Raw genomic sequence first — 13,862 nt, 5'->3', positions numbered from 1 at the left:
TTCTGCGAAGTGCTGAACACGTTGATGTAGTCTGTGTGGGCCGTCTGGAGCCCCTCAGTGGCTCCCTGTCCTGGCTGATGGGCGCTTGCCTGAACTCCTGTGGAGAACAGCTGTTGGAGGAGGAACAGTTTCCCCAAGCATCTGCAGGTGCTAAGCGCTGGAAGGCACTCAGCAGCATTCAGAACTCCAGTCCAGCTTGAGCTCTGTGCCCCATTAGCCCGGACTGCATGCTCCCCTGGCAAGCCCCATGGATCATTCAGTGGGTGGGCACCGTGGGTCAATGGAGAAGTCCTAGAATGGACTTTCCTTTGTTCTTCCCCTGCCGTCCCACCCTCTCGGTTCTCCCCTTGGCCGGTATACCCTGCCTAACAAAAAGGCAAATTGAATATTCACAGCAAGTGATTTACTTCTATAAAGAGCATGGAGGTCGAGTGTGGAGGGAGAAGCCAGGTGGGCCTGGGTCTTTTGAAAATGTTTTTAGGTGAGAGCAACTTTAGATATAAGCCTATGTACTATGACACATTCAAAGTCTGCCTGTGTCAAAATTTTTCAAACAAAAGCTTATCCCGGCAGATTCTTTCTCCAACTGCATTTGTTAGAATTATAAAAAGTTGTCTTTTTTTTTTTTTTTCTAAATCTCCCTCATTGAGTTTTAGATTTAGCTTAGATGTGCTGGCCCTCTGTTCCAAATTTTGGCCTCGATTGAAAGGTGAAACTTTGCCTCCCTTTCTAAATTTGATTACAGTTGAATATCTCTGCTTCTAATTATGGCCTTAAATGGAGAGAAGGTATACTTTCTAATCTGCAAAACCTATAGAGTCCTGTAATTAAATATATTTAAAATGTAGTGTTTATGCTTCAGTCATTTCTGTCACTTCCCTACCCAAAGTTCAATGACAGACTATTGACATTTGTAAGGCATCATGGTATATAAATGCATCTGTGGCTTGCAGTAAAAATTACACTTTTGCAGTGAATGTTTTACATTCCAGTAACACCCAACCACATGAACCTTCTTCCTTCATTCAGAAAAGAAGGTACAGCCTTTGGAGTTAGACAGAGCTGGGTTTTTCTTGACTTCACTGGTATCTGTGTTTCAATTTAGAAAGCCTAATTTCCTCATTTATAAAATAGATGTATATACCTCACAGAGTTGGTTGGTACACGTATTAAGATCACGTACAGTTACATACTTAGCACAGTGCCTAGCATAGTAAGCACTTAATAAGTGGGAACTCTTATTTACACAGTGCTTCTCCAAGCACCTGATACATGACTCTATCAAATGCAGTTGGCTGGGTCCCTCTCCCAAAAAGTCTAATTCTATCAGTCTGGGGTGAGGTCCAAGGATGTGCATTTCTAATAAGCTCCCAGGTGATACTGAAGCTGCCTGTCCACAGACCACACTTTAAATAGCAAGGATTTAAAAGATCATCCAGCTTTTTCTTACACATTCTTATTACTTTTGTGTCATCAAAAGACTTGGGAGCAATATGCTGCTGGATGCTGTGCAAGGAAATTACAAAGGGGCTTATAATATAAAACAGATACTTCAATAAAAGCCATCTACTCTAAAACGAATTAAATCTTGAGGAAGATTAAGTACTTATGTACCCACAAGAAGGAATGCATTTTGGGGTTGGTGAATGAATTGATAATAGTTTGCATATTGGAAGGTTTTTTACCAAAAAAATAAAATTCTTATCATTTTAGGTATTACAGACCTCTAGAACCAGTTCCTTTCTCCTTCTCAATCTTTCTTAAAGAAGTAATTGAGATTAGGAAAGAGAGAAAAAGCAAATAGTATGTTTTAAATACGCTCTATCAGAAGAAATTATTTAAAACTTACAAAAACCAAACACCTAAAGAAAACCAAAAACTCAACTACAGTGGAGCCAGATGAGTTCTTCAAGCTCTACCTTAAATTGTAATGAATCACTTTAAAAAAATAAAAAATAGAAGAGAGAAAAGAGAAAATTTCCAGGAATATTGGCCTGATGTCTAGTTCTGTAGTGAACATAAATACCATTTGAATAGTAGTGGATGATGCTGAAATTAAGATCCATTTACAATTTTAGAAATAATTATATGATAACACATAGCTGTCAGTATTTATAAAACGTCTTGTTATTTAGTTGCCATAACATCATAGAAGAATGCTGTAGCCTGGATACATTGGCTAGACTCTAAGAGGAAGCGAAATAAAGCTTACAGTAATTATATAAGTTATTTCCTGAGTTAATTCCTCAAAAGGATATACTACACTTGATGGTCATCTTTTCTACCAGGCTTCATCCAAAGTAATTTGGAAACCACTCGCAGGGATAGGGCTGTGGGGTACCATTTTAATAAATGGATGCATAATTTGTGCCATCACATGCATATATCATTTCATCGAGCACGTGATTATGACGTCAACTTTGACAAGACAGAATTTCACTGCAAGAGGAGAAGTGGATAAAGGCATGGAGTCAATGTACTTAGGCTTTCAGCACCCTGGCTGTGCTTTATTGACATTTTACCCACACTAATAATGTTGACATGTGTCTGATGTCTTCACTGTTGGCACAGCGTGGACATTCACATTGGGCATTAAACTTTTTAGTTGATAAAAGAAGATCCCACAATTGGAATCTCCGTAGCAGGTGTCCATGGTTTGACACTTGATTGTCTTAAGCAAGTATGTTCTTTGCAATGCAAAGCAAACCTACAAGCTATATTACCTTTTGTTTTATGCAGAGATGCAGTTTCCTTTAATGGTACAATGGTAGAAAATAAGAAGTAGCTGAAGTATTGAATCCAAGTTAAAACACACAACAATGTGTACTTATAAAGGACAGAATGAAACTAGCAATGTAAAGCCCAGTTAGGTGATACAACAACCATTGGTGCCTGTTTTTTTTTCCCCATCAACTCTTTCAGCAAAATGTGATGGTCATGTTTGGCTGCATTTTCATTCCTCTCCTCAACTCTTATATTCACATGAAATTAATGAACATTCCAACTCTGAATAATGTGAAGAGACCAGGGGGTGGAAAACTGCTTAGCCACATAGACAAAGCTCATTTATGTTTGGGCTTTGAAACACTTACTTGAATTCTGATTTGTGGATATTTCTTCTTGGCACTCAATTTATATTTAATTTTTGTTCCCGATGTGATTTGAAAGTGATTGGTAGCAATGGAATGACTTTCAAAGGTGGACAGGAAAGGGTGGAAGGGAAGAAACGTAGGGTCTGCTAATCCAGCAGTCAAATCATTGACCCATGAGTGATTAAAAATTGGCTGAGGTTGTGGAAACAAGACTGCCCCTCATGTGATGGCAGCTTCAAGTCTCCTTTGTAGTTTTTGGATGTGAGGCAATGAGCCAAATGTTCTGTCTAAACTGTTTGGGAACTGCTTTTAAGTTCGGCACTCTTGGAGAGGTATTATGTGACAAGTTATTGCTTCAGTGCCCTCAAATGGCACCATGGCCTCAACGAATTACAGCTTAAGCTGGAGCTGTGGGACTTAAAGAAGGAAGTGGTTCTAAACTGCTTTTCTGCCTCTAGCCATTTCTATATCAACATATTCCCTTTAACAACATCTCTCCATTAGAAAGGGCAGTTTGAAAAAGCTCCTCTTCCCCTATCTCTGTTGTCTTTTTGTCCAACATACACATGTTGTGGGTTTTTAGTGAAGGATTCAATGGATGTAAGTTAAGTATATAATGACACAGCCATTTCTTCTTGTCCAAGTCTAGTCTTAAGCCATAAACTTGTGAAATGAGCCGATTGTGGTCATTCAGTGGATTGTAGAATCTCCATCAAGTGCACCATCCTTTCTCTATTGAGGACCCATTCCAGTGGGAAAATATTCATGTAAAAAGCTACCATCTTCATCCTTGTCACTATGAGCCAAAGTTGCCAGATCCAACCTGGTTCCTCATTGAAGTGCCACACTCCTCTATTTCGAGAGGGAACCTTTACAGATCATATACAGATGTTCTAAAAAGAGAGAGAGAATAGGCTTCATGTCCAGATAAACTTTGAAAATCACTGCCTCCCAATTAACCCCATTATGGAAATTGACAAAACACATTTGCATATTCTGAAGATCTGAGATGTCCTCTATTAAAGAGTTCTATTCATCTTAGTTTGATTCAGCGTTTCCCAAATTTTTTGACCATGAGACACCTGAGAATGCTGCCTAATAATTTTCATTTTTCTGTCTTTCAAGGGTTCAGGAACATATAGCAGGTGATTTTCCTGTTTATTGCTTTTCTCTAGGGAACACTGCAAAGTGTTAGCCATTTACCTATCACAGTCCAAAATTGTGTTTCTGAACCCTTTAGCTTTAGAATCCTGCTGGCATTTTAGAAAGAGCCTCAGACGCACTGATGAAATACGTTTTTAAAAAATCAGAGTTCTAATATATTGTTATAAGAAGATTGAACTAGTTACACTTTTATGTTTAGAAGGGCACATTTTCTCTCAATGGAAAGAGGTAGAGAAGGTCAAATTATAACCACCAATTTGTCTGGTAAACATGAGATTAAAGCAAAGAGAGTTGATTTGTGTGTTCTGAATAGCCGTCAAACTTCAGTTACCATAACCTTTGTTACCATTTATCCCCACTGAAGGAGAGAAATAGCCCAGTAACTGGACATGATTACCCCTAAGAAAATTTTAGAGATATTTTTCCTCTCTGTTTGCCTCTCTCACTTGCAATTTTTTACTATTTTTTTATTTTTTTCAGTGAAATAATAGATGAACATAATTTTTTAAAGTACTATGCAAAAAGGACTTGCCCCATCTTTCACTTTCCACTATGTAAGTTTCATCTTTACAGAAAATGTCTTGTATATCTTTGGGATATTTATTTGGGTAGTCAAGTCTACATTATATACCTGCATAAGTGATATGTTTATTTATTTATTTATTTGAGATGGAGTCTCGCTCTTGTCACCCAGGCTGGAGTGCAGTGGCGTGATCTAGGCTCACTGCAACCTCTGCCTCTCCTGGGTTCAAGGGATTCTCCTGCCTCAGTCCCCTGAGTAGCTGGGACTACAGGTGCACCACCATACGCAGCTAATTTTTGTATTTTTAGTAGAGACGGGGTTTCACCATGTTGGCCAGGGAACTCCTGACCTCAGGTGATCTGCCCACCTTGGCCTCTCAAAGTGCTGGGATTACAGGCGTGAACTGCCTCACCCACTTATTTCTTAATATGTTAATTTTATACATTATTAATGTCTCTTTATTCTTGAAAGGGAATCTGTTTGTTTTCTTTCCCTTCATACTTCATATCTTTCAGGATTCCATTGCAGGAAACAGAATAATTCTAGCTATTTCAAGCAGGAAGAGATTTTAAACTGCTAATTCGGAGCTTTGGGAATCATTGGAAGGGCTGAAAGAGCAGGATCTAGGCTGGGATTTCAGGCATAACTCCCTGAACTGGATAAGATTAGTGGGCAGTCTTTTTACTGAAGCATAATTTACCTACAATGTAAATTCAGTTTTTTATGTGAATAATTCAGTGAGTTTTGACAAATCTGTGTTGCTGTGTAGCCACACGCCATTACTTTCAACATATAAAACAATTCTATCACCCTCAAAAATTCTCCATGCCTCTTTTCCTAACTCCTCCCCAGCCCCTGGCAACCACTGATCTGTTTCTTTACGTATAATTTTGCCTTTTCTAGGATATTGTATAAATTGAATCATGCAGTATGTAGTCTTTTGTGTCTGGCTTCTTTCACTTAGCATAATGTTTTTTAAATTCATTTATGTCATGGTATGTATTAGCAGTTATTACTGGGTAGTTTGTTGTATGGATATACAGTCATCCATTTTCAATCTGTGATTGAATTCACAGATACAGAATCTCCAGATACACAGGGCCAACTGTACCATAATTTGTTTACACATTTACCAGTTGATGGACACTTGAGTTGTTTACAGTTTTGGGGAATTATGAACATTCATATGAAGTTTTTCGTGGAACATATATCTTCATTTATCTTGTTTAAATAGGTAGGAGGGGGATTGTTGAGTTTTATGGTGAGTGTGTGTGTAACTTTATAGGAACTGTCAAACTGTTTTCCCGAGCCTCATATCATTTTGCACTCCCATCAGCAGTATAAGAGAGCCCTAGCTCCTCCACGTCTTCAATACTCTCCTGTCCGTCTTGTAGGTAGAGCCTTAACTTGGTTTTCCTGATCCCCAGTGGGTTCTCCCTTCCAGATTTGCTGTTACGTAGCCAGCCCCAATTCTGTTTCTCTGTGGTAAAACAGTGATTTATATATATATGTATATATATATCTGCAAATTGGTGACATCCGGGATGCAGACCAGCTCTAGTGCCCAGCTGAACTTGCTAATGGATACAAAAAACAGTGTTGATTGTGGTCTTAACTAGACCCTCATTGGATTTGAAATATCGCACGTAACAATGTTTTATTCTCTTTCAGGCTATTTGATCACTCCATGGAAGGATTCAAAAACTGGGAATTCATGACCATTCATTGCTGGGGAGAAAGAGCTGCTGGTGACTGGGTCCTTGAAGTTTATGATACTCCCTCTCAGCTAAGGAACTTTAAGACTCCAGGTGAGAACTCCCTTTCTATACATTGGTCTATTGTGTCGAAGAAATTGATGGAGTATATTTTGGCCAGAGTGTTTCACACTCACATATTAGCATCTTTTCTCATGTGGTTCATTTCATGTGTGCTTTGAATTACCTGCATGTATTTCAGTTCTCAAGATTACCATTTGAGAGATAATAATTTAAGGATAGGAAATAACACATATAGTATAGAACAAAACATGACAGCTTTTGATTGGTGTTTCAGAATACATGATCCACATCACTAACCAGCTTCCCAGACTTTCTTTGTCTGTAAACAAGCCAGCCTGTCCACCGGCAATGAGTTCAGTTGCATAATTTCACAAGAAGAGACAGGCTTCCGTAGTTATCTATTTCTTTTTAGTTTTCCCTAAATTTACTTTTCAGTTTAGGCAAGACATTGAGCTCGGCCCATGCCAGCTAATCTGGGTACCACCAAAGAAAATGATGATGATATTCTTCCCCGCATGATCCCAAGAGCCAAGGAAAAAGAAACCCTTCTTGACATGTAAAACAGAAATTATGATGTTAACAAAGGTCTTTTCAGGTAGGCTCAGTCTGTTTCTGCACACAGCCTATTCCCGTCTTCATGCTAACCTATAAAGCTTGTTTATAATATAAGGGAAAGTACAAGGCAACATGGGGTGAGAGACTGTGTTGCCCATTACAGAGCCCTACAGAGTGGCTCAGCAGTGAATGATCTGTTTGATAACTAACTAGCTTCCCACCCATCCATGAACACATCTTCAGCCGTCAGATAAAGTCCTCCTTCTCAGTGCTCTGTCCAGTCCTCTTTAGAAGAACCAGGCTTGGGGGAAGTTTTAGGACTGACATCCAGTTCTAGCCCTCTCCAGATTACAGAATAAAGTAACCTAGACATTCTGTAATTGTAGGAGTGTGTAGCAATCAGATACAGCTAGCTGCACAGGGCAAAGGAGGCACACAGCAGAGCACAGGGATAAAGGACACATTTGCCAGACTTTTGCCTGCCAATCTGAGAAAGTGACTCATTCTGAGAGATCCATTGTTGACTGTACATTTTGGTTATCTCTTCCCTAGTTCTAAAATGAGGTTCATCTTTGTTTGCCACAGTGGTCCCATAATCAGGGAGGTCAAAGCCGGAATGGTGGCCAGGTCACAATGAATCAGGATAAACCTTTTGTTAAAGAGTATCTGTGCCCAGCTCACCTCCAGAATGCAGCCTGAATATAGTGGTTACCAAGTTTTTATCAAGAAAGCAAATGTTTGTCAATAAGGCAGGATTGATAGAGAAAACATGCAGATTATAGCCCAGAGTTTCTAGACCCTTTCACCTCTTCGTAATCTACATAGTTCCCAGGACCTTCCTCTCTCCTTTCTTCCTTTTTGCAGCGCATGCTTATTGCCCCTGCCATGAGGATGCACAGGGTCATGGCACATAGGTGAAATGGAAGCATGGTGACTGGGCTGTGATCCATTAGCAGGCATCACTGCTGGACTCTTATAGGACAAGAGACCCCGGAGAAATAAACACTGTCAAATGTGGCAGTTGTGTACCAAGGAGGGTGCAGACATAAAGAGTACGTTTTTGAGCATTTTAAAGTTATAAAACTAACTAAACATGACTCTGTTCTTTATTACCACCAGACACCAGAAATTCTACTCTCCATGATAAGCCCAGGCTGCTTCTAAGGGCTACTGGGTAACCATGCATTGCATCTAAGGGTCAGGGGTCACGAATATAAATCCCTCTGCCCTCAAGAAGTTCTGAGTCTATACAGAGCTTACTATGATTATGTGCATTTAAAACTCTACAGTATCTCAGATAATCTAGAGTTACCTATTTCATAGCAGTGGCATCTCCTTATACTATTTAAATGTTCACATTTAACCCTAGTCACCTCCAGTCATTTTAGAGGTGTTGAGGTGTTCTTTTTACGCCAGACGAGAGATACCCTAATGCTATTACTGGCCTGGAGACTTTAATGGAAACATATAGTCTTTGTGTATCTTTCCTTCAACCAACCTTTCATTTCAGGATTAGTTACACCTTTAGTAAGGGACTTCGAGTGTCCTGTTTATGGGTGGGTGTGTGTGTGTGTGTATGCGCATGTGTCTATATCATTGCTTCTGTGGTGTACAGTCCTATGATAGGTTTCTTCCTCTTTGATTAATAAGGGATTACATCAGTAAGTGAGTAGAAATTCAGTTGGATCTGTAGAATTTTCTAGCCCAATTAAATGGTAGACTCATCCCCAAATATAGAACTTCCTGGCTCTAAACTGAATTTATATTTGTTTATTGTTTCTTCCCATTTATTATTACAATACATATTAAGAGCGTTTGAGGGTGTTGTTTTGATTTTTGGCACATTGAACCTGTATATGCAGATTACATTTATGTGTTAGCAAGTAAGATGGATTTTTCTCCTTCTGTATTTACACAGCTATTTCATAATAACAGGTTTCAATAGTAATTGAAAAATCATCTATAAAATTTAGCAAACAGAAAAAGAGGTAGAGGAGAAACAAAAATGATGGCAGTTATTTGATGTGAATCATAGTAGAGGTTCTAAGGAAATAAAATTACATAATAAGTGAAATATGAAGAGATGAATTACACAGGAAGGATATCCCTAGTGGGCTTATGATGTCCTTCAGAAATGGCACAAAGGGAAATAATCAATTTTGAGACAGCACTCTTCAAAGCACTTAGAGGGTAAACTTTTGCATCCAAAATGATCTTAAATAAAATGAACTAAATCTAAAGGTGACTGATGATTGGGATGACCTATAGTGTCCTTGTATTATATGCTTCATTTGTACACTTGAGAGATGCCATAAGGAAAATGCATTCTCTTTTGCACTGCTACCTAAAGACAGTCAGATAGGTCCTCAATTTCCAGCAGTCATTCACTTCTTACCACTCCCTAATGCGTGTTACTTAGAATTCTGGGCTTGAATAATACCCTGATTGTGAAAAGCTTGGTCATTAACAAATGAGGCCAAAGAAAAGCTGGCAGAGGGCAAACCATATATAAACCAATTGTACTGGTCCAATGTAAAAGTCAAAAAAAAATACATGCATCACAGAATGTGTTCATTTTTAAGTGTCAGGCTCCTAAACTCCTAGAAATGAATAGGAGACAATATTGTATATGGTTTAAAAACACAGGATTTGGACTTGGAGTATGTTTTAATACCAGTCTGTCCTCTTATTGCTTTTGAGGAAGTTACCAACCTCTGTGGCTCTGTTTCCTCCTCTATATATTGGGAATATTAGTACCTACCTTAGAGTTGTTTTGAACATTGAATGGAATAAAACTTACAAATCACTTAGGCCGGTGCTTAGCATATAGTAAGCAGTTAAAAACATCAAACATTGATTTGATGGTGATGGTAGGTGCTAATAGATGAAGGAAGCTGATAAGCTGAAATCCATCACTCTCTGAGCTAGCCCCAGACCCTAGCCCCTGACCTTGTCTAGATTCTATGCATTAAGCCAAGGTGAGAGGGGTTCTAAGGGGCATTCTACCTTCCTACCAGCATATGTCTATGTTTGTAATGGTTTTGTCTTAATCACTTCTGCTTAGGGTTGATTCCTTTTGAGGTCAGTTTTACTAACTTTAATGAAATGGAGGCATGTTTCTTTTTTTTTTTTTTTTTTCACTTTTTGCACTGAACACAATTTTATGAAGCTAAGAAATAAGTTAATAAGAACTAAACCAAAGCAAAATGCTCCTTGTAAGTGATCCAAACTCATAGAAGGTGAAACACTTGCCTCAGGTCTCAAGGCGTTCCTGACCAGAAAATGCTGTTTTGGGCCAGGTGTGGTGGCTCACGTCTGTAATCCCAGCACTTAGGGAAGCTAAGGCGGGTGGATCACCTGAGATCAGGAGTTTGAGACCGGCCTGACCAACATGGCGAAACCCTAACTCTACTAAAAAATACAAAAATTAGCTGAGCGTGGTGGGGGCTGCCTGTAATCCCAGCTACTTGGGAGGATAAGGCAGGAGAATCGCTTGAACCAGGGAGTCAGAGGTTGCAATGAGCCTAGATCATGCCATTGTACTCCACCCTGGGTGACAGAGCAAAATCAGAAAAAAGAAAGAAAATGCTGTTTTGCACATTGACCCATAGAACATTCTGCAATGATAGAAATGCTGTCCAGTAGGATGGCCGCTAGCCACATATGGCTCTTGAGCACTGGAAATACGGTTAGTGTGATGGAGAAGCTAAATCTCAAAATTTTTGTCAATTTTAGTTCATTTAAGTTTAAATAATCAAATGTTTAATGGCTATCACATTGGACAGCACAGGTCTATAGGATAGTATAATTAGTGATGTTTTCTTAATATTGAATGACCAATACCAGGAATTAGGGAGAACAAAGAGTTGTTCTGTCTACTTATTAACAAGTCAGATAATGCCAAAAAATTTTTTTTTTTTTTTTTTTTTTTTTTTTTTGAGATGGAGTCTTGCCCTGTCGCCCAGGCTGGAGTGCAGTGGCATGATCTCCGCTCACTGCAACCTCCGCCTCCCGGGTTCAAGCAATTCTGCCTCAGCCTCCCAAGTAGCTGGGACTACAGGCACGTGCCACTGCACCTGGCTAATTTTTTTTTGTATTTTTAGTAGAGACGGAGTTTCACCAGGTTAGCCAGGATGGTCTCAATCTCCTGACCTCGTGATCCACCGGTCTCAGCCTCCCAAGGTGCTGGGATTACAGGCATGAGCCACCGCGCCGGGCCATATAAGACTTTTATACCTAGAAAAGCAAATCCTTCTATTAAGTCCTGGGATTCTCTTAAATATTTGTAATTTGAAATTCAGCCCTTGATCCAGCAATCTGAAGTGTGTTTGTTTCTCAGTCTTCCTATAAATGCTGATTAAATCAAGGCCTCTCTTGTAGTACATGCTCAGTCGATATGTGGTATGTGAATTATTAAACAGTTAATTCTGCAAATGATGAGAAATACGCATTTCTAGCTCTGTGTTTGACGTAGTGATTCATATCCATCTGCCTTCCACAGTTCTGTTGCTTTTTCTTGAGTGAGAAGGACTTAAAGATGTTACAGAGCTAAAGAGGGAAGATTTGGTCATGCTGTGATTTCATTATTATTTCTCAAGGTAAATTGAAAGAATGGTCTTTGGTCCTCTATGGCACCTCCGTGCAGCCATATTCACCAACCAATGAGTTTCCTAAAGTGGAACGGTTCCGCTATAGCCGAGTTGAAGACCCCACAGACGACTATGGCACAGAGGATTATGCAGGTGAGCTGGCTTCCGGTGGGACACAGGCTAAAAAGAGGCAGCTCATGCATCATCCCACCACAGGGGAGAATGGAATGGAATGGAATTGGAGTGGAGTGGAGTGGAGTGGAGTGGAGTGGAGTGGAGTGGAGTGGAGTGGGGTGGACAATCTACTACCCATATTCTGACATATTTTCTTCCCCTTAAATATTTGTGTGTGTATATCAGTGCACTCATATATTCAAATATCCATATGTGTTATCTACAAAGCTAATAGTCCATACTGTGATTGTACCATAATATAGTTAATCCATAATCTGGGACACATTGTTCGCTTACAGAGTTTTACACAATTTTAAACACGGTTTGGATAAACATCATTATTTATCAATCTTTGTCTATATCTTCATTATTTCTTTAGAATAGAATTCTGTTTTGAGACTTACTGCATCAAAGAGGATAATCAGCTTTAGGGCTTGGAAACATTTTGTCACTTGCTATCCAGACAAGATGTACCAGTCATCACTGTGACCAGCTATGTGATTGTTTATTACACATTCCTGCCAACAGAAAAAAATAAAGAGAAAAAAAAAGTAAAAAAAAGAAAGAGGTGAACGTTTTAAAAATGTTATAGCTTTGATTGCCTGTAAATCTAAACATTTTTTCCTCTGTAGTTCTCTGCATTAAATACAACTGTCTTTTACCCATTTTTCTATTCAAAGTACGGTAATCCTCTTATCTCCTTGTGAACACTGTATGTTATTGTCTCTCACATTGTTTCGTATTTGCTGAAAACATATTCTCACTTGTCACTGTTAAGTTTTGTTTTGTTTTGTGTTGTTTTGACCAAAAAAAAAAAAAACTGTTAGAGGCTGGGGTTTATGGTCTCAGATACAACACTGATTTTTTGCAGAAGTTTTATCCTTTAATGTCTACTGAATATTCACATGCTTTGCTTGGTAATCTCTTACTTTTTACATTTGGCCATTAATTCATCTGGAACTCATTTTGGTTTATGACATGTAGTGTCAATTGAAGCTCTGTCTTTAGTTATTTTCCAAACAGACTAACATCGTTGGCCGAGTAACTATCCCTTCTTTTTTTATTAGTTTAGGATGCTTCCTTTATAACAATATAGTAAGTTCTTACACCAGCATCTTTTCTGGTTCCACCTTTTCTGATTCGTCAATTTAATAATTCTCAAACCAATCCCACCCACACTGTTTTGTTTTCATTTCATGATGTATTTTTATATTTGTAGAACATCTGCTTCCCATTTCCATAGCAATTATTGCCCTATTATTCTTCCAGATGAATTTTAGAATGATTTTTAAGTCTCCCTTTAAAAGTCTCATTGGAATTTAATTTGAATTTATATGCAATCTTGTGGGAAGAATTGTTTTTACAACATACAATCTTTCCATTTAAAACATAGATCATGTCCCATTTTACTGAAATTTTTTAATTTTATGTAGTTTTCTTCTTGTTAGTGTTACACCTAAGTATTTTGGGCCTTGTTGCTCTTACAGTGGAAAATATTCCATGCTTTCTAACTAGTATATGCTGGTGTGTAGGAAATCTATTGGTTGTATTTATTTTATATATGGCCACTTTGCTTAACTCTCTCATTAATTTATATAGTTTAGAGTTGATTTTCCGGGATGGTTTGTGTACCTTATCATCTGCAAATTGGTTTTGTGTCCTTCTTGTCATTATTTCTGACTACTGTCTTGTTGCATTGGCTAGCACTCCTAGGAGCATTCATTCCTTCTATGATATGACATATAACACATAATGGACAAAGCCTCTCCTAATGAAGAACTATTTATAGGCCAGGCGCGGTGGCTCACACCTGTAATCCCAGCACTTTGGGAGGCCAAGGAGGGTGGATTGCCTGAGCTCAGGAGTTTGAGACTAGCCTGGGCAAGATGGTGAAACCCCATCTCTACTAAAAATACAAAAAGAAATTAGCCGGGTGTGGTGGTGTCACGCACCTGTAATCGCAGCTACTGGAGAGGCTGAGGCACAA

The 13,862-nt window shown here is 38.8% G+C and overlaps 1 protein-coding gene across 3 annotated transcripts in view; it reads left to right on the top strand.

Annotated features, from left to right (window-relative positions):
- PCSK5 (proprotein convertase subtilisin/kexin type 5) overlaps positions 1 to 13,862 on the top strand; it is a 464,720-nt gene that overhangs the window by 270,727 nt on the left and 180,131 nt on the right. For all 3 annotated transcript variants that reach the window (XM_030809749.1, XM_003267429.4, XM_003267428.4), the window contains exons 13-14: positions 6,451 to 6,587; positions 11,711 to 11,854. In XM_030809749.1, the coding sequence (XP_030665609.1) occupies positions 6,451 to 6,587; positions 11,711 to 11,854 (281 nt within the window). The remainder of the gene's footprint in view (positions 1 to 6,450; positions 6,588 to 11,710; positions 11,855 to 13,862) is intronic.

Source organism: Nomascus leucogenys, chromosome 1a, assembly GCF_006542625.1.
Source record: "Nomascus leucogenys isolate Asia chromosome 1a, Asia_NLE_v1, whole genome shotgun sequence".
Taxonomy (NCBI): domain Eukaryota; kingdom Metazoa; phylum Chordata; class Mammalia; order Primates; family Hylobatidae; genus Nomascus; species Nomascus leucogenys.
Note: the sequence above shows the minus strand (reverse complement) of the source record. Positions and strands in the feature narration are given on the sequence as shown.